Source organism: Sturnira hondurensis, unplaced genomic scaffold (assembly GCF_014824575.4).
Source record: "Sturnira hondurensis isolate 20B ecotype Veracruz unplaced genomic scaffold, ASM1482457v3 Scaffold0013559, whole genome shotgun sequence".
NCBI classification, from domain to species: domain Eukaryota; kingdom Metazoa; phylum Chordata; class Mammalia; order Chiroptera; family Phyllostomidae; genus Sturnira; species Sturnira hondurensis.
The window spans coordinates 2,062,535-2,089,077 of record NW_028086190.1 but is presented as its reverse complement, the minus strand read 5'-3'; the positions used below and the strand labels follow the sequence as shown (position 1 = coordinate 2,089,077).

General features: G+C 36.7%; 1 protein-coding gene across 2 annotated transcripts in view; it reads right to left on the bottom strand.

The window, feature by feature from the left end:
• Positions 1 to 19,103, bottom strand: part of HAUS6 (HAUS augmin like complex subunit 6) — a 46,110-nt gene extending 27,007 nt beyond the window's left edge. The window contains exons 1-10 of one of the 2 annotated variants that reach the window (XM_037061909.1): positions 18,710 to 19,103; positions 15,687 to 15,782; positions 13,495 to 13,573; positions 12,886 to 13,018; positions 7,120 to 7,267; positions 5,055 to 5,120; positions 4,712 to 4,760; positions 3,179 to 3,349; positions 944 to 1,137; positions 186 to 312 (exon numbers count right to left, since the gene is read on the bottom strand). In XM_037061909.1, coding sequence (XP_036917804.1) covers positions 186 to 312; positions 944 to 1,137; positions 3,179 to 3,349; positions 4,712 to 4,760; positions 5,055 to 5,120; positions 7,120 to 7,267; positions 12,886 to 13,018; positions 13,495 to 13,573; positions 15,687 to 15,782; positions 18,710 to 18,837 — 1,191 coding nt within the window. In that variant the 5' untranslated portion in view covers positions 18,838 to 19,103. The remainder of the gene's footprint in view (positions 1 to 185; positions 313 to 943; positions 1,138 to 3,178; positions 3,350 to 4,711; positions 4,761 to 5,054; positions 5,121 to 7,119; positions 7,268 to 12,885; positions 13,019 to 13,494; positions 13,574 to 15,686; positions 15,783 to 18,709) is intronic. The other variant, XM_037061910.1, reaches the window with a different exon arrangement.
• Positions 19,104 to 26,543: the final 7,440 nt, after the last annotated feature.

Genomic DNA, 26,543 nt, shown 5'->3' with positions numbered 1-26,543 from the left:
TTGTAATAACTATGTACAACGTCAGATGGGTACTAGATTTATCAGGTGATCACCTCATAAGGTATATAAATGTCTAAATACTATGTTGTACACCTAAAACTAATGTCATGTTTTATGGCAACTGTAACTGAAAACTAAAAATGTTTTTTAAAAAAGAAGGCAAGAGGCAAGTCAATATCACTTACTGGAGTCCAACCTTTAATTAAACTGAAAGGAGACAGACCAAGAAATTCTTTCCACTTTTTATGCCATTCTCCTTGTTTTTCAACAATAGAATGTGTTATAGTTGTAAGATCTTCTTTTAATTTATGCCTATAATAGCATTAAAATAATTTTATTCAAAACATGAATACACAAAAGTACTATGTAAAATTTAAGAAGTTCATTAAAAAATGAAATATAACTGAAAGTTCAACTAATGCAGCACATATAAATTAAATAAACTCTCACAATAAATACTGAGGACCTAAAACACTTTTTTCTCTTTTAAGACCAGAAAGACCATACATCTATTGCTCCATTTATTTTTAAAATACAATTTTTTCCTGGTTCTGAACTTGAGTCGACAATCTATTCCCACTCCCTATCCATTCCTAAAGGCAAGCCTGTCCTTCTTGGTCACTGTGTAAATAAAAAACTTGCCTGAGCCCTACTTTTTTAGTAGGCCCCACAAAAGAAAAGGTATAGAAAAGCTGGAATTATTTCATAAAGAATTATCACTCAGGGCAAGTAATATATTCCAGACAAAAAGAAAACTACATTAATTTTCCTTTCTACTTCATGTCCCTCTCTGATAGTTGATGACATAAGGTTTTTGAACACTAGTAAAATTTTCACACTGATATTGTCAAAGCAAAAGTTGTTAACAAACAAGCTGTACTGAGAAATTTGAAAACCATTCTAACTCCTCACCCAATAAAACAACAGAGAATTTTACTAGTACCTTATATGCTTCAGATCCAATAATCTCTGTCTCTGAAATTTGGTCTCTTTTTCAAGGAAGTGAAGGTCTATTGTCAGTCTTGCTTGGTCAGCCTGACAACATTCATATTTCATTACTTTCAAGACTTCATTTAATAACTGAATAACTGTTAATAGGTTCAATTTCCCAGCCTCGTAGACATTTCCTATGTGCAACTAAGGATTCAGAAGAAAAAAAATAAAGTGGTGAACAATAAGATAATAAGTGGATATATAAATATATTTATGTTTTACTATTATATAAAAAGGTTATCTTAAAGAAGAATAAAAAAGTTAGATTTCTACCCCCCAAATAACACTATGTAAATAATTTGGGCCCAAACGAAACTTTGGTGGAAGAATTAACAGGCCATGCTTCATTTTTTGTTGTGTAAAGTTGAAAACTAGTGCCCGCCTGTGAACAAAGAGGTCACCGGTTTGATTCCCAGTCAGGACACATGCCTGGGTTGCTAGACAGGTTCCCAGTTGGGGGTGTGTGAGGCAACCAATCTATTTATCTCTTGCACATAGATGTTTCTTTCCCTCTCTTTCTCCCTTCCTTCCATCACTCTCAAGTAAAGAAATAAAGTATTTTTTAAAAAAGAATTTACAAAAAAAAGTTGAAAACTAGAATGAAAAAAATACAAATATATGAAAGGAAAACAAACATTGAGGAGTAAGAGCAGATTTGGAAAAAAGAGTATGAATTCATGTTTTAACAAAAGGTGCAAACTGATGGCACCTACAGACTGAATCCAAACTTAGAAATGTTTTTTAGCCTGTATTGTCCCAGTGTTCTAAAATCATTTGTATTAGTTGCCAATATTTTTAATCATTGATTTTACATAAAAATTACTATTCTCCAAAAACCTTATCACTCCCTGCTTTTTCCCAACTGTCACAAACAATTACCAAACTTCACTTATACACATTACCTGCCTAGTCCCTCTAGGACTCTTTCTTTGTTTAATTTTATCTATTAATTTTTGACACAGAGGAAAAGAGAGAGAAACGTTGGTTTGTTGTTCCACTTATTTATGAATTCATTGGTTGCTTCTTGTATGTACCCTGACTTAGGATCAAACCAGCAACCCTGGCATATGGGACGTCGCTCTAACCAACTAAGCTACCTGAGCGAAGCCCAGACTCTTGAATTGACAGATCTTAATTTTTATGTGATCTGAATTTGAAATACCTGTCATGTTACCTAGGAACGTCAAAGCTCCTCGGGGTCAAAACAATATTTTATCTTTGTATCCCCTGTACTATAATCAATAACTGGCATATAGAGATGCTTAATAAATATGTTACCAACATAAAAAAAGGAAAAAAACAGAAATGTAGGCTATCCAGATTAAAATAATTTGATGTAGTTTGGAATAAAGGAGAAAGACTGGAAATACCAATTTGAGAATGTTAATGTATAGGAAGCTGATGAAGCCATGGAAGTGGTTAAGAAAATATATATGGTATTTGTAATGTGGGAAACAAAGGGGGACATTAAAGGAACTATGAGAACATTTCCATTTAAAAGTCAGGCAGAGAAAAAGAAGTCAGTGGAAAAACTGAGAACAGCAATCTGAAAAACCACAGGAGAAGAGAGACATTGATGTCACAAAAGCTAAAAAAAGAAATGACTTCAAATATTCGCAACATCAAGATGAAAGAGAAACCAGAGAGAATAGAGCCTTTTTAAGAAGACATTTATGGCCCTGGCCAAGTATCTCAATTGGTTAGAGCATCAACCCAATAACACCAAAGTTGCAGGTTCAATCCTCAGTCAGGACATATACAAGAATCAACCAATGAATACATAAAATAAGTAGAACAACAAATTGATATTTCTTTCTCTCTCCCCCTTCCTCTGTCTCTAAAAATCAATTAAAATAAAAAAAAGATTTAGCAATCAGGAGGTCATTGTTACTATACTTGAGAATTTATAAAGAACTAATTACCATATGACCTTCCTAAGTAACTTCCTACTCCCTACCCTATATATGATGTAACACCATTTAAGGTACAGACAATTAATAAAAGGTGATGGATACAAAGATGCACAGCTTTCTTTACCACACCACTCTTTATGAAAATTTTACTACATACACTCCAAAATAAATTCTGAAAACAGTAGAAAAAACACTGCAAGAAAACATGTAATACATAAAATAATTACAGGAAGGGAGTTTTCTCAAAAGCATCTTTAATATCAAATACTTACCTGACACATTTGTTTCTCAATTTTGTCAAGTAAGACCCTTGGAACATTGATAGTAACATTAGTTCCATCTAAAGTATATTGGTTAACAAGATTAAGGACTGAACTAACAACTTCTCTCTCTTTTTCCAAAAACAGGAGTGTTTCATTCACTGAGCCCCACAAAGACCGAACCTTTGAAAACAGAAACAAACAAAACATTGAAGTCTATATGCAATCTGTATATACATTAAAGAAATGTAGAACACAAATATATGCTCACTTCCAAGAACAAATGAAATATGCCTGGGATGATTTCTGGTGAAAAGATTAACAAGCTGTATTTTAATACTCTAAAACAGGGGTGTCAAACTCATTTTCACTGGGGGACACATGAGCTTCTGGTTGCCTTCAAAGGGCCAAATTTAATTTTAGAACTGTATAAATGTAACTACTCCTTAACTGTTAAGGAGTTGAAATTACATTCGGCCCTTTGAAGGCAACCAGAGGCCGATTCAGCTGCCGGTGAAAATAGGTTTGACACCCCTGGTCCAGAGGTTTCATACAATGGCATTTCCTTGCTGCACATACTAAGATCCACTCTAGAAATTTTATCTTGCCAGTGGCTCAAGATTGAAACTGAACAACATTAAGTGGACTCAGAAGAGATTGCTATGAAAACTTTAATAGGTTTCATACCAACCTATTAAATCTACAATAAAAAATACTACATTCAGTAATAACAATAATTATATTCACTAAACTGGGAGCTTCATGAAAAAAATGACTGCCACTTTTTTCATTGCTCTACTCTCTAGGAGAATGCCTGAATGCAGTAGATTATCAATAAACAAACAATTACTTCCTGAGGACAACACTCACCTTTCCCAGTGATGAAGTACCTGAGAAGCCAAATTAATACCCAGAGCAGTATGGTAATCACAAGTTCAGAACAAAGAGCTTGAGAGAGATGTCATCTAAACCAGTGGGCCCCCACTGTTTTGGCACCAAGGACCACAAGGGGCCTGGGGACTGGGGATCCCTGATCTGAACACAAAGGAGGCCTAAGCAAACACTCCTACCCACATCAAAGCCAACCTCTGAAAGCCTCGCACCACTTGTATCTGCCAGATACTCTCCGCTACCGCCAGCCTCAATTTAACTTTTCATTTTTCTTCCACACTTACAATCTTCCTTCAGTTAATACATTTTATTTTGATAAACTGATACTACAAAGCTACAATAAAAATGAACTTTTCTTGCTGGCATGAAAGATTTTAAATATATTTAAAGCTGCTTTTGTATACAGTTAGTCTTATGAATTATATACTAATTTTTCCCATCATATTCAAACATTTGAGAGGCACTATTTTGATACCTTTAAATATATAACTCTTAAATAATGAGTAAAAAGAAAGTAAAAGTACTTAAAAAAAAGAAATTACAAAGACAGTCCAATTAAGTAAGCAAACATTGCCTATCACAAAAGTAAGATTATCAAAAAAAAAGAAGAAAAAGAAAGAATGATTACATTTCTCTCTTCAAAAGTTGTCTCACCTTTTGAATTTTCTCTTGTATATCATTTTGGTCATCATAAGGTTCCATTCTAGTTAGAATTAAATAATCTCATTAGTCATTTTAAAAATCACATAATTTACCATCCAAAGAGCTAATTAATCTGCAAACCCAGCCACTAACAACCATTCCAATTAAAACAAAATAAAATTCTAGCTCAAGACAGTAATTTATTACAACTGGAATAGGAATCAGAGTTATATTCGATACCTATCGTCATCTAACTATTGATATATTACTTATGCTCTGAGACTGTCAGTCTCCTTACCTATAAAATGCAGGAGCTAAACATGTAAGGCAACTTTCAGCTCTAAAAGAAACTTACTTTTCTATTTGGTTTTGCTGTCCTATACATTCTGATCTCAAACTTCGTACTTCTTTAACTGATACTCTAAAAGAAAACATACAAAATGACAAATTTACAGATGTTACTCAACTGATGTGGGGTTACACATCCCAATAAACCCATCACAAGTTTAAAATATCATAAATCAAAAATTCATTTTTTTAACCAGTGTGCCACAAGAATTTTTAAAACATGCAACACCTGACTATTTAGTCGGGCAGCACTGACTTCTCCTTTAGACTGTCAAATTAAAAAGTGACAACAGCCAGCACAACAATACCTATCTGGTATGAATGAATTAAAATTACACTTATTTTTTTTCAGATAGGCAAAAAATGTATTTTTTGGTGTGCCACGAAATTTTAGTAATTAGTTTATGTGTGTGACGAGATGAAAATGATTGAAAATCACTGACCTAACCTGCTGAACATCATAATTTAAGCTAGCCTACCTTAAATGTGCTCAGAACACTACATTAGCACTCAGGCAACTATCCTGAGTTTTATCTCAAGAGTAAACTGTCTTACCCTTGTCATCAGATCCAAGAGATACAGGTGGACATTTTGTAGACATGCTAGGATGCTAAAACATAAAATGCAATATCCAAAAAATGCTGGCAACACAGAAGACTGCAGGTGTCAGCTGTTTACCCTTATGATCATGTGCCTGACTGGGAACTGCAGCTCACTGCCACTGCCCAGCACTACGAAAGAGTGTATCATATGAACATATCATTAATCCAAGAAAAGATCAAAATTCAAAATTTAAGGTACAGTTTCTAGTGACTGTGTATGGCTTTCATACCAACATAAAGTCAAAAAATCTCAGGTCTAAGAACTGCAAGTCAGGGACTACCTGTAGTTGAAGTACTATTACTTTAATATTTTCCCCCTTTCATGCATTTGCTCAAGGCCTCTGAGAACTACTCATTCAAACATACCTAGCAGATGGCTAAAGTACTCTACATTTGCTTTTAGAGTCACAAAATTTAACATACAGGCTGCTATTGAGATGGACTAAGGACTTCTTGGCTCATATACTCTCTGACTTCAAGTAAAAATGTTAGAGGTCAGTAAGATACTCTGTTCTTTTATCCTTGTCTTACATACCTCAGGAATAAATTTCAATGTTACCTAAGACAGTCATGCAACATTGCAGTTTTAAAGTAACATAAAAGAATTTTGTCCTTTATAATACATAACACAGTATTTAAAAAGTTACCTTACTAGAGTTGTTAATAATTCAAAAAAATTAGCCCTGACTGGACTGCGCTCAGGCCTGCAAACCAAAGGGTCGCTGGTTCGATTCCCAGTCAGAGCACATGCCTAAGTTGTAGGCCAGGTAGGGGACACATGAGAAGCAACCACACACTGATGTCTCTCCCTCTCTTCCCTTCTCTCTAAACATAAATAAAATAAAATCTTTAAAAAAAATTAGACACATAATTTTTGAAACTAAGAACCTTGCCTATCTTGTTTAATACTATACAACTAGTGCCTAAACAGTACCACCACACAGACATTACTCAGTCCTGGCTGTGTAGTTCAATGGATTGAGTGCAGGCCTGCAAACCAAAGAGTCACCTGTTCAATTCCCAGTCAGGGCACATACCTGGGTTGCAGGCTAGTTCCACAGTAGGGGGTTGTGTGAGAGGCAACCATACATAGATGTTTCTCTCCCTCTATGTCTCCCTCCCTTCCCCTCTCTAAAAATAAATCAATAAAATCTTTTTTTAAAAAAAGACACAAAACAAAAAGAATACTATGCAGCCCAAAAATATACTTCCATGTTAAAAAAAAAGAAAAACATTCCTAAGAAATTCAAAATTTAAATTAAAGTGATCTCTTCCTTTCCTCTAACTTTCATTTACAGTATAGCTAAAGTTTAAAACATTTTATTCAGAAGTTATCTGGCTTTAAAATTGAAAGATAACAGCAAGGGAGTTTTGAGCTAAGCACGGCTTATTACCAGTGAAGGTATATTGATGACATTTGTACAAAAAGAAAGGAATTTTCATTTTTCCAACTATCAAACTACTACTTACTGTGCATTTTCCTGATACTTTCGTAAAACAAAATCTTCTCTTTGTAAAATTTGTAAAAATCTGTTACGTGCTACATGAGACCTGGCAATGCACTTATGCAAATCCTGTGGCTTTACATTAAATGTCTCTGCAAAATGTTTGGATGAACCTACATGTATAAAAGATCATAGAAAACTTAGGCTTACAAACTAATAAATATTTAAAATATTGATTTTATTATTTATTATTAATTTTTAAGAGATTAACAACCTCATTAAATAACAACTCCTTAAAAGCCAGCATGCCACATACACAAAAAAATAAAACTAATCTCAACAAAAGCAAGGATGGTCTATTTTTAAAGTAGGCAACTTGAAAAGGATATCTGAAGTTGAGTTGTTTCACATAATTAAAACCTTTTAGAGTACATCTGCCCAAAATAATTCTTATCACAGCTTGCTATATCCATGAACAGCCTATCATATATGAGCATATTCTTTTTTTTTCACATTTTTACTGTTGTTCAAGTTCAGTTGTCTACATTTTTACATGAGCAAATTCTTAAGAAGATCCTTTAATAACAAAGAAGAAAATACACTAAAAGAGACGAGGTGGTATCACATGATCTCTATTGCTGCCATCAGCTTGCTTTTCTTGCTAGTAAGAATAGCACAGGACAACCAAAAACCAGTCTCCATTTCTCAAGTAATTCTTGACTAGGCAGAGCAGACCCTAGGAACAATCCACCCAAACATTTCAGAGTCCAAGTTTTTTCACCTGTAATAAATGCAATAAATCCTAAGTTGGCTCAGTACAATGAAGATGAATATTCTGGAAAACAGGAACTCCACCCTGCACTTAACCTTACTAATCCAGGTCCTAGAATTAAGTCCAAAGAAACCACCATAATTTCTAAATATTCAGCATGGGATGAGTTCACTGAATGTAAAAGTCATGTACAGACTCAAAATGTTGACTGGAATTGTTTTAAATCAGAAATAGGACAACATAGCCCTGGCTGGTGTGGCTCAGTGAACTTAGCACTGGTCTGCAAATGGAAAGGTCACCAGTTAGATTCCCCATCAGGGCACATGCCTGGGTTGCAGACTGGGTCCACAGTTGGGAGTATGTGAGAGTCACCCAACGATGCTTCTCACTTTTTTTTTTTTTGGACTCCCACTCTCTTTCTCTCTCCCTCCCCCTCTCTCTAAAAATAAATAAAATCTTTAAAAAAAAGAAAAAGAAAGGGTTTCTAACCCATGCTTAGAAGCCTTATAGACAATAAACCTTTCCTAAATTCAACCACACATATTTCACATAAAATAGTTTGGGTTACATGCAATCAGAGTAGATCACCTACTAACAAAAAACTAGTAAACAGGACTTCCTGGCCAAGATGGAGGCATAGGTGGACATACTGTTCCTCTTCGCACAACCAAAGTAAGGACAACAAAAATTCAGAAGCAAAAAACAACCAGTACTGACAGAAAATTGAACTCTATGGAAGTCTGACAACCAAGGAGTTATTTTAATTCCTCTGCACACATTCATCCAGATCGGTAGGAGAGGCAGAGTCGGGCAGCTGAGCAGAGAGGGGTCGCAGCAAAAAAAGAAGCACCACCGGGCACACAGGCAGCAGCAGGCGGACCCTGAGTGCACAGGCAGCGGCTGGCAGACCCCGAAGCATGGGTGGCAACGGGCAGACCCAACGAGGCAGCAATTGTGAAGTGAGGCACTGCACACAAGGCGGCTGGCTGACCAGGCAATCCCACATTCGCACACAGATAAGCCAGCCAAAACTGGGGAGACAGATTGAACAACCCAGGGTCCCAGTGAGAGGAAATAAAGCCTCAAACCACTGATTGAAAACACCTGTCGGGGTTGACCTGCCGGGAGAGACTACGAACCTCACAGGAGAGTTCGTTGGAGAGACCCACAGGGTCCCAGGCCGTACGCAAACTCACCCACCCGGGAATCAGCACCAGAAGGGCCCAGATTACTTGGGGGAAGTGGTGGAAGTGACTGAAATCTGGCAGAAAGCAGAGCAAGTGCCATTGTTCCCTCTCAGACCCCACCTCCACACATAATGTCACAACCCAGCTGCTGGGTTGCCCCGCCCTGCTGAACACCTAAGGCTCCGCCCCTCAGTGTAACAGGCACAACAAGACAAAAATAAATGGCCCAAATGGAAGAACAGATCAAAGCTCCACAGCAAATACAACTAAGCGACGAAGATAGCCAACCCATCAGATGCACAGTTCAAAACACTGGTGATCTGGATGCTCAAAGAATTGGTTGAATTTGGTTGCAAATTAGATGAAAAAATGAAGGCTGTGCTAAGTGAAATGAAGTAAAATACACAGGGAACCAATAGTAATGGGAAGAAAACTGGGACTCAAATCAATGGAGTGGACCAGAAGGAAAAAAGAAACAACCAAACAGAAAAGAATGAAGAAACAAGAATTCAAAAAATGAGGAGGCTTAGGAACCTCCAGGACATCTTTAAACATCCCAACATGCAAATTACAGTGGTACCAGAAGGAGAAGAGGAAGAGCAACAAGTGGAAAAATTATTTGAGTAAATAATAAAGGAGAATTTCCTCAATCTGGCAAAGGAAATAGACTTCCAGGAAGCCCAGGAAGCTCAGAAAGTTCCAAAGAAGTTGGGCCCAAAGAGGAACTCACCGAGGCACATCATCATTAAGTTATCCAAGATTAAAATGAAGGAGAGAATACTAGAAGCAGCGAGAGATAAGGAGACAGTTACCTACAAAGGTGTTCCCATCAGACTGTCAGCTGATTTTTAAAAAGAGATCTTACAAGCAAGAAGGGGCTGGAAAGAAGTATTCCAAGTCATGAAAGGCAAGGACCTACATCCAAGATTGCTCTATCCAGCAAAGCTTTCATTTAGAATGGAAGGGCAGATAAAGTGCTTCTCGGATAAGGTCAAGTTCAAGGAGTTCATCATCACCAAGCCATTATTACATGAAATGTTAAAGGGACTTATCTATGATAAAGAAGATAAAAAACATATACAGTAAAATGACAGCAAACTCACAATTACTAACAACCACACCTAAAACAAAACAGAAACAAACTAAGCAAACAACTAGAACAGGAACAGAACCACAGAAATGGAGATCACCTGGAGGGTTAGCAACAGGGGAGTGGGAGGAGAAGGGGGAAAAGGTACAGAGAATAAGTAGCATAGATGGTAGGTAGAAAATAGACAGGGGGACAGTAAGAATCGTATAGGAAATGCAGAAGCTAAAGAACTTATGACACATGGACATGAAGTAAAGGGGGGGAATGTGGGTGGGAGGGGGTGTGCAGGGTAGAGAGGAATGAAGGGGGGAAAATGGGACAACTTTAATAGCATAATCAATAAAATATATTTTAAAGAACTAATAAAATGCTTATGTTACATTAAACTTAAAAATATGCAAATACCTACAAAGAAAAAGTATATGTTTTTTAAAAACTGTGCATAAAAGATAAAGTAGAAAAATGTTTACATGCCGCATTACAGAGAAGGGATAACAAAGAAAACTCCTACAAATGAAAAAGAAAACAGCTGAAGAGAAGAATGGAGAAAGCATATCAACATAGAGTATAAGAAAGAATATAAATTACTCTTAAATACTTCAACAGTTTTCAATATAACTAAATACATAATAAGAGAAATACAAATTAAAACTACCCTGAGATTCCACTTTAACCATCAGACTGGAAAGACAAAAATGTCTGATCACACAAAATGTCAGTGAGACTTTCGGAAAATAGACAGTCTCCATATACTGGCAATATAAGTATAAACTGTTCAATCTCCACAGAAAATAATTTGGGAATAAGAGTAAATTACCAATTCACAAATTTTTTGGCCAAGAAATCATTTTCCAGGAATTACATATGCACATACACACTTGCACACAGTGTATGTGTGTCTTTATTTAAACATACACAAAATGACATAGAGAGTGGGGCAAAAGTAGGTCTGCAGTTGTATGTGAAAAGTTTATTCTTGTATGATTATTTATTATTGTATTATTTTCCATACAAACTGTAAATCTATTTTTACCCCACCCTGTATGTATAGTTTCTCACTATAGCATTGTTTTTATAGCAAAGGATTAGGGGGAAAAAGCCAAAGATCTGTCAGCAGAAGACAGATTAAATATAGCATGACACATCCATTCGCATATGCAGTTCTAAAGAGAGAGGAGAATAAGGAAGTTCTACTAACTGATACAGGATGATCTCCGGTATATAATGTTAAGTGAAAAACACAAGATTCAAAATCAGATGTATGTTATCATTTAGGGGTTCTTTTTTAAAAAGAATATATAAAAAATATTTTTAAAAATACAATAAAGATTAAATTACAACACACACAAAAAAGTCCTGGCTGGCAGGGGTCAGTGGACTGAGTGCTGCCCTGCGAACCAAAGGGTCACCAGTTCAATTCCCAGTCAGGAGATCAAACGTGCCTCGACTGTGGGTCAGGTCCTCAGGAGTGGGCACACGAGAGGCAACCACACATTGATGTTTCCCTCTCTTTTTCCCTCCCGTTTCCTCTCTCTAAAAGTAAATAAATCTTTTTAAAAAATAAAATTAAAAATTAAAAAAAATTTTACACTAAAAAAGAAAAATGATACATACATATATGCTTGTATTACTGATTACATTGGTTGCTTCAAAGAAGGGAAACTAAGTAAAGAATAGAGGTGGAAGACAGACTTTTAACCTTCTGATTTTTTTTTTAAGATTTCATTTATTTATCTTTAGAGGGGAAGGGAAGGAGAGAGGGAGAGAGATATCAATGTATGGTTGCATCCCATGTGTCCCCCGCTGGGAACTGGCCTGCAACCCAGTCATGTGGCCTGACTGGGAATCGAACCGCGATGGTCTGGTTCGCAGGCCTGCACTCAATCCACTGAGCCACACCAGCCACGGCACCTTCTGATTTTTGAATCATGAAAAATGTTACCCATTCAAAATAATTAAAACATATAAATATAGATGAGCACAAAAAAAAAAATCTGAGAGAAAATAAACCAAAATGTCAGTAACAGTTGTCTCTAAAAATTGGAAGATGGGTGTGGTTTTATTGCATCAACTCTTCTGTATTTTCCTGTCCATGTTTTTTAGTATAAATCAGTTAAACAGAACAGCATATTTAATAAGCTACAAAAAGCACTCTTTTAATTCTTAGCTTAAATATCCAATGTGTATTTTATTTCTATAAATTAATAGATCAAATCCCTTTAAAATAGCAATTGTAACAAAAAATTCCCACATTACCAGTAGCCAAAATAAATCTCAAATAAATTCAATAAAACACTGAATACAATATATTACAGGGAAACTATAATCAGCAAGTCTAATACAGCCCATTGGCTAATTTTCTGAGGTCAGCAAGCTAGAAATACTTTCTACATTTTTAAAGGGTTATATTTAAACACACCCCTCAACACACACACACATACACACACACACACAGAAGTATATGTGACAGAGACCCTGTGTGGTCTACAGAGCCTAAAATATTTACCTTGGACAGAAAATAATTAGAACATAATAAAATAATTTGACTTGTTACTTATGCTCATTGTGACAGGGTTTCAAACTATAGTTCTAATACAATAGAATATTAACTATTTGCCTTTTGAGGTTACTTAATAATTTTATCTTCTTGATTTATTAAACTCTCCTGATGACTTTCAAACTGTGAAGAATAATATTTAAGAAAGAAAACCTAAAAAGATTTGTACTATAAGCTTAACTTACCTTCAGAATGGGTTTTTATATATTTTATTGCAACAAATCTTGCAAAATGATACATCAAATGAATAAATTTAGGACCACCAGGAGAAAGAAATAGTGAACCAACAACTTGAGGAAAGCTACTTCCACATTCAGCCTATGAAGAAAGAAATAAACAATTCTGAAAGATCTTATCAACAATAACCTTTATATTTACATCACACTGTTTCTAAATTCTTGGTAAACTTGTTCACAAAAAGTAATTTCAATCAAAGCCATAATTATTGACACTATTTGGGGACACAAACTAAAATAATCTATAGTCAAAAAAGTTTTCTTTAAATATAAAAATTGTGATATAAACTCCAAGGGACTCAAAAACCTATTTCCGATATTTCTAGAACACCTAGCCAGCAAAGCTGGTGTTCTAGAAATATATAGAATCCCATTCCAAAAACATAAAAAGTATTATTCTAATTAATATTTCCTTGCTTATTCTATTAGCATAAAAACATTAAAAATATTTTACCTTTAAAAAATTAATATACAATTGTACCTCAAAAAAGCTAGAAAAATGATTAATGTAATTTTTCACCTCCTCAAGTTTTCCTTTTCCAGAAAGAGAATACTTACAGAAATTTTTTTTAACCATTCAAAGCAATGTTTCCGGAATTCGGTATCACTTTTTTGGTCAAATGGAGGCCAACAAAGTCTTAAAAACAAAAATAAAAACATTAAAATTATGAACAAAAAACAAACTCAGCAAAAATTTAAAAACATTAAATTTATCTCCTATACTATATACAATAATGCTTTAATGAATGAAGATTGACATTCATAGATTTCACCTAATACAAGATACCAACCTGTAAGAAACTGGCCCTTTTTCTTTATAAATATCTATAGGGTTAAGTTTAGTTTTGTGTAAATAAACATTAAATGCAGGAGTTAATCATTATTAAAATTACTGCCCTGGCTGGTGTGACTCAGGGGACTGAATGCCAGCCCACAAACCGAAGGGTCACCAGCTGAATTCCTAGGTAGGGCACAGTCCTGGATTGCCAGCCAGGTCCTGGTTGGAGGTATGCAAGAGGCAGCCGATTGATGTATCTCTCACACATTAATGATTCTCTCCCTCTCTTTCTCCCTCCCTTCCCATCTCTCTAAAAACAAACAAATAAGCTCTTTATTAAAAAATTAAAAATAATAAATAAAATTACTAAAAATCAGGTAAAGATGAGAATACTCTCAATGGATTCACTGGACTAACACATAAAAATGATATAAATATATTAGTATGGCCCTGGCTAGTGTAGCTCAGTGGATTGAGCATGGTCCTGTGAACCAAAGGATCATGGTTCAATTTCCAATCAGGGCACATGCCTGGGTTGCAGGCCAGTTCCCAGCAGGGAAAGCACAAGAGGCAACCATACACTGATATTTCTCTCCCTCTCTCCTTCCCTTCCCCTCTAAAGATAAATAAATAAAGTCTTTTTTAAAAAATCATAAATAAAATAAAATTAATTAATTAGTATGTTAAGCCTGGGGAAAAAAGAAACACAAATGGTTACACATGAAGAGCCCATGAGAAGTAATGGCATGAGAGCTTTTGACTCCTAAAGATAACCTATATCATAGCCAGTGGGTTCTACTGTTTTATGGATAAAGAAGACACAAAATTTTAAAAAAGAAAAGCTTTGCCTCAACTCTAGTTTACAATAAGACTTTAAAATTTATCTATTGCTTTCCTCAAATAATCAGTTTTATCTAAATTTTTATCCTGAGGAACGTTTAGGGCTCCATGTTTTTTAAATTTCTAAAGCATATCATACTTTATTAATAGATAAAATTAATTATGCACAGAAAAAAAACTGAAAGGCTAGAATATCAACAGCAATATTCTCTGGCTGATGGGTTTAGGAATGATTTCTACATCCTTCTCTATTTTTCTGTATTTTCTGAAATGTTTAAAAAGAGCTGTATTTTGTTTATAATTGGGGTGGGGAGGGTAGAAAATCTACTTTTACTTGAGCAAAGGAAGCCCTATCCCATAATGATAGAAATTTCCAAAAAATGTTTCAAATATACCTGTTCCCCTAATCATTCATAACTTGAACTGAAAGCAAAATATTAAGAAAAAATTATCAAAAATACAATGCCCTAAATAATGTACTGATTTGTCGCTTTTATATATTAAGAAGATGATGGCCCAATATAAATATTAAAACAAATCTGAATACTTTGACAGAAGAAACCCAAATCACATGCAAAATAACTTGGAACCAAGGCTAGTGGGTATTCACATTATCCCCTTTAACTATTTAAGAATCAACAGTACAGAATACTAGGTTAAACTTACTAGAAATGATTTTTGCCTACAGCACTTGACACTTTAATATACATATCATTAACAAAAAATAAGAATTTGCAGAGACCTAGAAAGTAAAAATAGACAAAACAAATATAATAGTACCTACAAGAAAAGGAGTAAGTAAAGCAAAATTGGATGATGAGATAAATTAGTAACAGTTCATTGTTTTGCCTACTAACTAAGACTATGAAAATGTTAGGTACTAATATTATAAAACAAAATCTAACTTACCTAAGAAGTATACAATGATTTTAAGGTGAGTACCGAGGAAAAATCACTCAGATTTATAAAGGTGAAGCACTAAATTTGTAAGATTCAAGCCTGATGTGTGTGAAACCCACTCAAAATAACACTGAAAGGCCAAAGTTGAAATTCTAGCATATATCAAAGGTATAGTCCCTTTTCATATCTGAGAATGACTCGTTAAAAATAAAATTAAATAATTTTTACTCACTTGAAAACTTCTTTGGTGAGAGACTGGTCCAACGTTTGAAACAAGAAGTAAGAAACTATCTGAAAGGCATCACGATTCAGCTTGTCAAACATGTTTCTAATGGTTTAAGGAGAAACAGAAGCAGGATACAGCAACAACAAAAAACAGAATAAAACTAAATATCATCAAAAGCTATATACGAGTTTGACACAAATATTTTTCATTCTCTTCAAAAGGTCAAGTCAAATTAATTCTTCTCATTCATGCACATTTCTACAACCAAGAAAACAAGTTTTATTTCTGATTCTGAAAATATGGATCAAATAGAAGAAAACTGGTAGAATGTGCTTTATTACAGTGAGAGCATTCAACAACAAAAAAGGTTTAATTAGGTGAGAGAATATCATGCATGGCCAATGATGTGAAGATGATGATACCCACCAACATTTCTGATAGTGAAAATACCTAGTATTTATTGAGTTTATTACTTCCAAGCATTAATTTAAGCCTTTTATAGGCAGTAACTCATCTAATTGTTACAATTATCATTTGAGGTTAAGCGCTATGCTAGCTGCTTTAACATGGATTATTTTATTTAATCCTAATGATAGTAGAAAATGGTTTGATTATCCTCATTATTCAGATGAAGGATTTAAACTTTAGAGAGATTAGATAATTTGCCCAAAATTACATAACCAGGAATGGAAAAGCAGTGATTTAAAATATGTCACCTGACCCAAGTCTAGGGTCTTTACTATTACATTTGATTCCTAGAACCATCCTTATAATAAGTTTTTATTTTCTGATTTTCCTAACTGATCAAGACAAAATGTAAAAGAAAAAAAAAGTGGGAAAAAAAAACACACACCTCTAAACCTTTTAAGAAATGTCACACAGCTATAACAAGGCGGCCTCTAGGCCAGGGTCATCAGCCGCTGCTCTGTGCTCCATGTTCCTCCTCACAATCCTGCCAGGACCCCAGGGATGCAAAGGCATTTAATAGGAAATGGGAAAATGGGGATGTCAGGCTTTGGGGACTGCCAGAGCTAGGAAAAAGAGGGGTTTATTTTATTTTTTTATGTATTGATTTTAGAGAGAGAGTGGAAAGGGGGAGAGGGAGAGGGAAAAGAAGATGAGAGGGAATGGCGGGGGAGAGACATTGATTTGTTGTTCCACTTATTGACATATTCATTGGTTGATTCTTATATGTGCCCTGACCAGGGATTGAACCCACAACCCTAGTGTATCTGGGACAATGCTCCAACTATCTAACCTATCCAGCCAAGTCTGAACCTCACTATGTCAGCAACCTTCTGAGAGGGGTAATCCACCTCAGACACCACACTCCGCTGCATGGAATTGCCTTGGTAATTCCCAAGGCAAAATAAGTCAAACTTGGTGTGGAAATATAGCCGCCATTTCTCAAGGCCCTGGCAGTGAAGTGCAGGTAGTATGGAAAATGAACAAAAGCAATTTAACATCTCTGGATAAGCAAGAAAGGGATAAAAACAGAATGTATATCCCAATAGAAGTTAACATTTACACTTGAGAAGGAAAAGAACCTGTGTAAGTTATCGGATAAAAAAAATTATGAGTGCTCCCCCATTATCCTAGTTTAAAAAGGTCATTTGCAAAAAAAAGTCATTTGCAGGGGTACAACTGGAATATCAAAAGAAGTTAAAAGCAACACAACCAAGTAACTATAAAGAAAAGGTCTCAGAAGAAACTGAAGACATTATAAAGAGGAAAACAAAAGCTCATTAGAACATAAAATATACCTATGGGGATTCTCTCTATGCACTATTATAAAATAGTTTTAACATTTAAAAAAGAGATCTGAGATATTTTCATGTTTCATACATTTTCAACAATGATCTGAAGGAATATCTTACTTGGGTAATTTCTTGCTTCCAGACTCTAAGATGAAACTAGATTAGAAGTTAGGCAATTAAAAACTGGGGTGTGCATCACTGGAATACATGACAAGTAGATGTGTGTATTCCTTCTATCAACACATAAACCTACTATCTTGAGATTTTAAAAAATAGAATTAACACTAAAGTTGCCACGCTGTAACTATGTACAATGACAGATGGTTACTAGACTTCCTGTGTTAACCAATTTGTAAGGTATGTAAATGTTGAATCACTAGGTTGTACACCTAAAACTCATTTAATACTGAATGTCAACTATAATTATAAATAAGTTTTTAAATCTACCAAAAACATTTTTAAAAAGTTTCCATGCTTATCCATGTCAAAGAACTGTCTTTTAGAACATTTCTATTCCTCAACAAACACAAATCTTCCTTATCATCTTACAAACATTTTTTTCACACAGTATACTGTTTCTTCTCTTTGACACTTATTTCAGTTTTTAAAAAGATAATCTGTTGAAGATAGCTGTTCATCTGCTAGACTAAAACTCGGTAGGGTAAAAGAATGTCTATTCTGTTCACTACTGTATTCCCAGGTCAAATACAATATTCAACTAATATTTGTTGAATAAATGAATCACCTTTTCTTTCCATTCCTACTGCCATTTTAGTTTAGGCTCACCTAACTCTAATGCCCTAAATCCCCCTCTAATTCATTCTCTGTAATGTAACCAGAATGATTTTTCAAAATGCAAATCTTTTGGACAAATATGTAGGAATGAAATTGCTGGATCATACAGTAAACATGTTTAAAAGAAAAGTGGTTACACAACTACATGCTCATAAAACTGCATACCAAAAAGAATGAATTTTACTATATGTGAATATAAATGAATAAAAAATCAAAATATTTTTCGAAATAAATTTGATACCACATTCATGCTTAAAGCATCTCAAAGGGGTCATCTGTTTCCAAACAATCTGCGGAAATTAAAGACTTAGAGGATGGAAAAATTACATAGTCTCTGCTACAGCCTGACAGCCACTGGGAGGAGAGGCTTTACAGCCAGTGCCTTGATTCCTAAACCTCCGTGGTCCGCCAAAGGGCAGGTTATCCTAGCAAGTCCAGGCTCAGACGCCCCCGCCCCGCAATTCCGGGCCTCCTTACACTCCAAGGTGCGTGTGTGACACGACCTTTCCGCTGGCAGTGGTGGCTGGGCCTGGCTCGAAGCCGAGGGTCTGCAGATACATCCAAAGATGCTCCTTCTCGAAAGTGGTGACCCAGGACAAGCTCATCTTTGCAGTTAGGCAGTGTCCCTGCACAGGAAGAAAGCAAAGGCCCAAACAACTCCGAGGACCCTCAGGCTCCTTCCCTACAGGCGGCCTGAGGTCGCGGTCGAAGCAGCATCCGCATTGTCACCGTCGGCACCTCTCTAGCCCGGAGCCATTTCGCCTCGAAAGGCCGTAAAGTATCAGGGAAATAGAGCTTCTAAGGGTAGTACCGCACAAGTGCCTAAGCCACCACAAACCAAGACTCCCGCGCTTCCAGCAGAGCGCTTTGTGCGCGCCGCCTGACTTCCGGAGAAGGAGGAAATTGCCCGGAGGACTACAACTCCCGCCATGCAATGCGCTCTGCCCCCGTCCCTTCCCGTCCGGCTCAGCGGAAAAAAAACTACAAAACCCGCAGCGCCTTTCTTGCCGGCGAACTTTGTTGCGCTTGCGTATTGGCCAGCGGTATCTTAAGCGGTACTTTTTTTCGCGCTTTTAGCTATGAAGGTGGTGGAGTTTCTTTAATTCCTATAGACCGATTACGTCAGATAAAAGCTGTACATGGGGAACTGTGGCTCTTTGTAGTAGAAAAGCACTAGGTTCCATCCAGAGCTCTGCACATTAGTTGTGTGAGCCTGAACAAGTCACCTAACCTCTTGGTCTCAGGTCTATTATCAGTAATTTCCTGTGTATCAAATGCTGAATACTTCTTTCATTTTCTTGCTCTAAGAAATCTGGCTCTCCCCTACGCATATAGTTACCCCTGTAGCCTTCTTATTTAATGACTGTTTTCTCCCACACCCCGTATACGATAGGACTTGGAAATGAGGTGGGTATGTTATTTCTTATTGCTACCTCTGGCACTTAATTGCCTCAGTAAAACGACTAGCTCCTTTGAAGTTTAGGCTATTATCCACCACAATTCTTCCTTGTGGAAATCATGTATAAGATCGCCGGGATGCTGGACTTCATTCTGAGAAGATTTAGCTCTTAGTTCTGTTCCTCCAACATTACCCTGAGATAATTTTTGGTAAACATAATATCCATATAGGTCTTCTGACTGGCATAGCTCAGTTGGTTGACAATCATCCTGCAAAGGAAAATGTCTCCGGTTCCATATCGGTGAGGGCAGGTGCTTGGGTGGCCTGCCGTCCAGGTCCTCAGTTGAGGTGCGTTAGGGAGGCAACCCATCAGGATTTCTCTCCCTCTCTTTCTTCCTCTCTTCCCCTCTCTCTAAAAATAAATAAATAAACTATTTTAGAAAAAAATATCCATGTTGATGAAATTTCCAATATCTTGGTCTCTTAGTTTCTTGACCTTCTCAGCTCCCTGGCCCCTTTCTCTCTTTACTAAATTTATCTTACAGAACCCAAATTCCTATTAAAGCCAGTTCTCAGCCTATTCTGCACCTGCAGCTTAGTAGCAAAACACAATTATGATGCCTGGTGTTACTCAAAATTCATGACAACTCAAGTGGGCTCTTAGGCTTTCTCCACCTTACTAGTATTTTTCCCAAATCTCCTCTGCACAAGAGTATGCATATCTTCTTTCCTCTCCTAAACTTCCAATACCTGCTTTTCCCTTGTCACTCTCAAAAATATCCTTTGTTCTTAGTTAATAGATGTTTCCAAAAAATAACTTCTATCAACAGTTTACCAATCTGCCTAATTCTTTTTTCCTTGTAGTGTTCCTCCTCTCTTGTTAATCTGGGTGAATAAAGGTATGGCTACAAAAGATCAGTCTTTTCACTGATTTAATAAATAATATGCCTTTTCTCTTGCTCAACGAGTTTGCTCCAGCATTGCTCCTCTGTCCTGCATCGATTCTTCTAATCAGTATACAAACATGCTATAATATCACCCATCATAAAAAAAGGAAGTTATCTATACTCATCTCAAGGTTAATGCTAACAGGCCAAGGCCACTTGTATCATTTAAGGCAAACAGCAAAAACTGACTTTGGAGGCAAACAGCAAAACTGACTTCCATAGAGTTTTATTAGGTGGATATTGAGTAGCATAAAGAAAGGAAAGACCAAAGAATGTTCTCAGGGAATGGTAGGCCCATGTGTCACTCCACTCAAGATTCGTATATCGTCTAATTTGCTCCTTTTAAATAGATTAATATATCACTACAGGTGAATGTTCTTATAACTAACACCCAGGACAAAAAAATTGTGGATGAAAAGGGGACTCTGTAATAAATCTAACCCAAAGTACCCTCATGGGGTTATTTGATCATAAATTCCTAGCTGGGCAGATCATGGTGGCTAGTCACACCTCACTCAGGGCTATAACTTCCCTAGTAAAAGATTATCTCTGCCTTAAGCAGACCCTGTCCATTGTCTTTTTGCATTAGGTTCACACACCTTTGAAATGCCATTTTTGCAGACACATCATAAATTTTAACTGTTCTCAAAACAGCACATAATCTTGTTAACTATCCCATAACCCAATCACGGACATTTTCCTGCCTTGTTTTCTCCCGATTTCGTGTAATGTTCTTTATGTTCCAGACGTATGAAAGCAATGGCAAAACTGCCATTCTCCTGAGCTTTTGAGATCTTGCTTTCTGGCAGTGTCATCAATTTGTCTCAAATAAACTCTTTAAAAAATTCTCTCCAAAATTAGACATTTCTTATGCAGACAGAGTTAAACCCCAGCTACTCTCCCTTTGCCAAAAAGTAACCACTATTGTCAGTTTTACAGTAATCTCTTACTTTTGTTTTCCTGTAGTTTTACAATCCAAGTATGCTTGCCTGTACACTATAATTTAGTCTTGCTCTTTTTAAATTCATCTTGACTTTTTTTGTCTTTCCCAGGATTTTTAAAAATAATATAACTTAATATACAGGATTTCTTCCATCCCTCCTTTTTGTTCTTAAAATGTATCTGTTGAACACTTGGAGCTATTTTACCAGAATAATTTCCCATAGCCTAGGTTTTACTGTTAGCATCCTCATAGTAAAGTTCAAGGTTTTCCACTCTCTGTGTCCTCCAATTTTTTCAAATTGACACCTCCATCTAGCTGATTGATCTGACTCAGGCATGAGTAGGTGATGGTGCAATCCCCACTAAAATCCCAATGACATTTTTTAAAGAAATAGAACAAAAAAACATCAAATTTGTGTGAAACCTCAGAAGACCCTGAATAGCCAAAGCAATTCTGAGAAAAAAGAATGAAGCTGGAGATATCACACTCTCTGATTTCACATTATACTACAAAGTGATGATAATCAAAACAGCATGGTGTTGGCAGAAAAACAGACACAGGGCCCAATGGAACAGAATTGAGAGCCCAGAAATAAGCCCATATGAATATCGGCAAAAAGTTTTTAACAAAGGAGCCAAAACACACAATGGAGAAAAGAGGCCTCTTCAATAAATGGTACTGGAAAAATTGGAAAGCCACATGTAAAATAATGAAACTAGACTAAAGTCTGGCCCTACATACAAAAATTAACTCAAAATGAATCAAAGGCCTAAATATAAGATCTGAAACAGTAAATTACATAGAAGAAGGCATAGGTACTAAGCTTAAGGACTTTGGTCTTAGAGAAGATTTTATGAATTTGATCCCAAAGGCAAAAGAAGCAAAGGCAAAAATAAATGTATGGGACTATATCAGACTAAAAAGTTTCTGTGCAGCAAATGAAACTACCAACAAAACAAAAAGGCAACCAACAAAATGGGAGAAAATATTTGGAAACAACACCTCTAACAAAGAGTTAATATCCAAAATACATAAAGAACTCAGGCAACTAAACACCAAACAAATAAATAATCCTATTTAAAAATTGGCCAGGGGACCTAAACAGATACTTCACTCAAGAAGACACACAAATGGCCAACAGATATATGAAAAGATGTTCAATTTCACTAGCTATTAGGGAAATGCAATTCAAAACTACAATGAGATACCAGCTCACATCATTAGAATTGCTATTATCAACAAGACAAATAATAAGTATTGGAGAGGTTGTGGAGACAAAGGAACCCTCATTCACTGCTGGTGGGAATGTAAACTGGTACAGCCACTATGGAAAACAGCATGGAGGTTTCTCAAAAAATTAAGAATAGAGTTACCATATGACCCAGTAACCTCTCTTTGGGGTATAAACTGAAAATTTGAAAACATTTATTCACAAAGATGTATGCACCCCTATGTTCATTATTCACAATGGCCAAAACATGGAAACAACGGAATTGTTCTTTGATGGATAATTGGATAAAGAAGATATGGTACAAATATACAATGGAATATCACTCAGCCATAAGAAAAGATGAAATATTGCCATTTGCAACAACATGGATGGACCTTGAGAATATCATGCTAAGCGAAATAAGTCAGTCAGAAAAAGTTAAGAATCATATTATTCACTCATATGTGAAATATAAAAGTGAAAGTAACAAATGAACAAACAAGAAAAAGAAACAAAAACTCATAGACAACAGTATGGTGATTACCAGGGGGAAGGAGGTGAGGGGGTAGTAAAGAGTAAAGAGAGTGTCAAATATCTGGCGATAGAAGATGATTTGACCTTGGGTGATAGGTACACATTGCAATATACAGATCGTGTATCATAGAATTATTCACTTGAAACCTCCATAAATCTTATTAACCAATGTAATCCCAATAAATCTATTTTAAAAAATTTTAAGACACCAGATGATGGTTGGTGTACACTCTTCTTCAGGTAGAACATAATATCCCTTTTCATGCCATTGACAGGCATTAATGCTAAATACCTAGACCCATTAATTCACTGGGAACTGCAAAATGTTGAAATTCTAATTTGTCATTTGTTATGGACTACATGCTTGTGCCCACTCCCAAAATTTATGTTCAACCCTACTCCTTAATGTGTTGGTATTAAAAGGTGGGGTCTGTGGGAGATAATCAGGATTAGGTGTGAGGTTATAAGGGTGGAAACCTCCTTAATGGGTACAATTTCGTACCCCCATAAGAGTCACAAGGGAGTATCCTTCACTTCTCTGCTCTCCAACCTTACTTGGTCAAGTAAGGGTATGAAGAGAAGTTGATTTTCTTCACCCTGGAAGGGGACCTTCACCAAAACGACTAAGCTGGCACCCTGACCTCAAAGTTCCAGCCTCCAGGACTATGAGAAACAAATGCTTGCTGTTTAAACCACTCTGTCTGAGGTAATTTGTTACAGCAGCTCAAACTGAGTAAGGCATCATTTATTTTTCATTTGTTAGTGGAAATACTTTTATGAGAAGTTTTCCTTCATTTACTATTTGTTTACCTAGTGGTAAAGATATAAGGAAGACTAAATTCTTTCCCTTTATTTACCAGTTTTCAAGATAAAGAATTAGTTTACTATCATTTTTTGAAGGTGGCCAATCTGATTCTTATGTATGTAATGATATATTTGAATATTTGATGGGGCTCACATTTGTTGGAGTTTAATCTATTGAGACTATTACCTTTATTGAAGTTCAAATTTGTGTATCTTTGGTCGATGGGAACCTCTTCAAATTAGCTTCCTTGCTATCAGGAATAGCCAGAAGTTCAAAGCTCACTTTGTACATTTCCTCAAACCTAAAATCAGCGATTTCTCCCCAAAGACCTCATTTCTTTTAGTGGGAAAAAGTATTTCAAAATTACAATCTGGACACTAGGGATGTTTAGCACTACTGGGCTGACCATTAATTTACTTAACTAATACCTCGGTAATCCTGCTCTGTGTCAGGTACTGCTCTAAGGTTTTTATTTTATTTTTTAAATATATTTTATTGATTATACATTACAGTTGTTCCATTCCCCCCTTCATTCCCCTCCACCTGCACACTCCCTCCCCACCATTCTCCCCCCCTTAGTTTATAACCATGTGTCTCAAGTTCTTTAGATTCTATATTTCCCCCACTATTCTCGCCCTCCCCCCTATTTTCTACCTACTGTCTATGCTATTTTCTGTACCTTCTCCCCCCTTCTCCTCCTCCCACTCCCCTGTTGCTAACCCTCCATGTGTTCTTCTTTTCTATGGTTCCACTCCTGATCTAGCTGTCCTCTTGGTTTGCTTTTGTTTTAGGTGTGGTTGTTAATAACTGTGAGTTTGCTATCCTTTCACTGTTAACATTTTTCATCTTCTTTTTCTTATGTAAGTCCCTTTAGCATTTCATATAATAAGGGCTTGGTGATGATGAACTCCTTGAACTTGACCTTATCTGAGAAGCACTTTATCTGTCCTTCCATTCTAAATGAAAGTTTTGCTGGATAAAGCAATCTTGGCTGTAGGTCTTTGGATTTCATGACTTGGAATACTTCTTTCCAGCCCCTTCTTGCCTGTAAGGTCTCTTTTGAGAAATCCGCTGACAGTCTGATGGGTACTCCTTTGTAGGTGACTGTCCCCTTATCCCTTGCTGCTTCTAGGATTCTCTCCTTCATTTTGGTCTTGGCTAATGTAATTATGATGTGCCTTGGTGTGTTCCTTCTTGGGTCCAACTTCTTTGGCACTCTCTGAGCTTCCTGGATTTCCTGGAAGTCTATTTCCTTTGCCAGACTGGGGAAGTTCTCCTTTATTATTTGTTCAAATATGTTTTCCACTCGTGGCTGTTTCTTTCCCCCTTCTGGTACCCCTATGATCCGGATGTTGGAACGTTTAAAGATGTCCTGGAGGTTCCTAAGCCTCTCCTCATTTTTTTGAATTCTCATTTCTTCATTCCTTTCTGGTTGGATGTTTTGTTCGTCCTTCTGGTCCATTCCATTGATTTGAGTCCCAGTTTCCTTTCCATCACTATTGGTTTCCTGGACATCTCCCTTCATTTCAATTAGTTTAGCCTTCATGTTCCTCTAATTTGACTATAATCAACCAGTTCTGTGAGCATCCTGATAAACAGTGTCTTGAACTGTGCTTCTGAGAGGCTGGCAATCTCTTGGTTGCTTAGAGTTATTGGCTCTGGGACTTTGAGTTCTTCTTGCGCCATCTTTTGGGCTGTTCGTGCCTGTTACGTAGCAGGATCGGAGCCCTAGGTGTTCACCAGAGCAGGGCAACTAAGTCACTGGGTTGTGATGCTGTATGTGGGGGCGGGGTCAAAGAGGAGCAATGGCGTCCCATCTGCCGTCTCCCGTCATGGCCCCCACAGGTGCAGCAGCTGCCACCGTCACCTGGGCCTGCGCGTTTTGTCCCACTGCACGTGAGTGTGCCACCGCCGTCAACCATTCACCACTGGGTTTGTCCCCTGGAGCCTGCGCGGTCTGTCTCACTGTGCGCGAATGTGCAACCACGGTCAGTCTGCCCCACACCTTGACTGGGTGCGGGCTACTTGTGCGCCTAGGTCTGTGGATCTTTCCTGCCCGACCCTGCTCCGCTGCTGGCTCCACCCCTCTTACCATCCCGGTTGAGAGGTTCATTGTCGTCAGACTTCCGTATAATTCAATTTTCTGTTCTTTGGCTGTGTCTTTGTTCTCCAAACCTTTGTTGTATTCAAACTTGGTTGTGGGAGAAGGCACAGTGTTTCCACCTATGCCTCCATCTTGGAGGAAGTCCCTGCTCTAAGGTTTTTACAAGTGTTAATTCACTGATTCTTCATGATAAACCTACTATTATCCCCATTTTATAGATGAGAAAATTCAGGTACACAGAAATTAAGTAATTTCTTTTTTTTTTAAAGATTTCATTTATTTATCTTTAGAGGGGAAGGGAAGGAGAGAGGGAGAGAAATATCAATGTATGGCTGCCTCTGGTGTGTCCCCTGCCGGGAACTGGCCTTC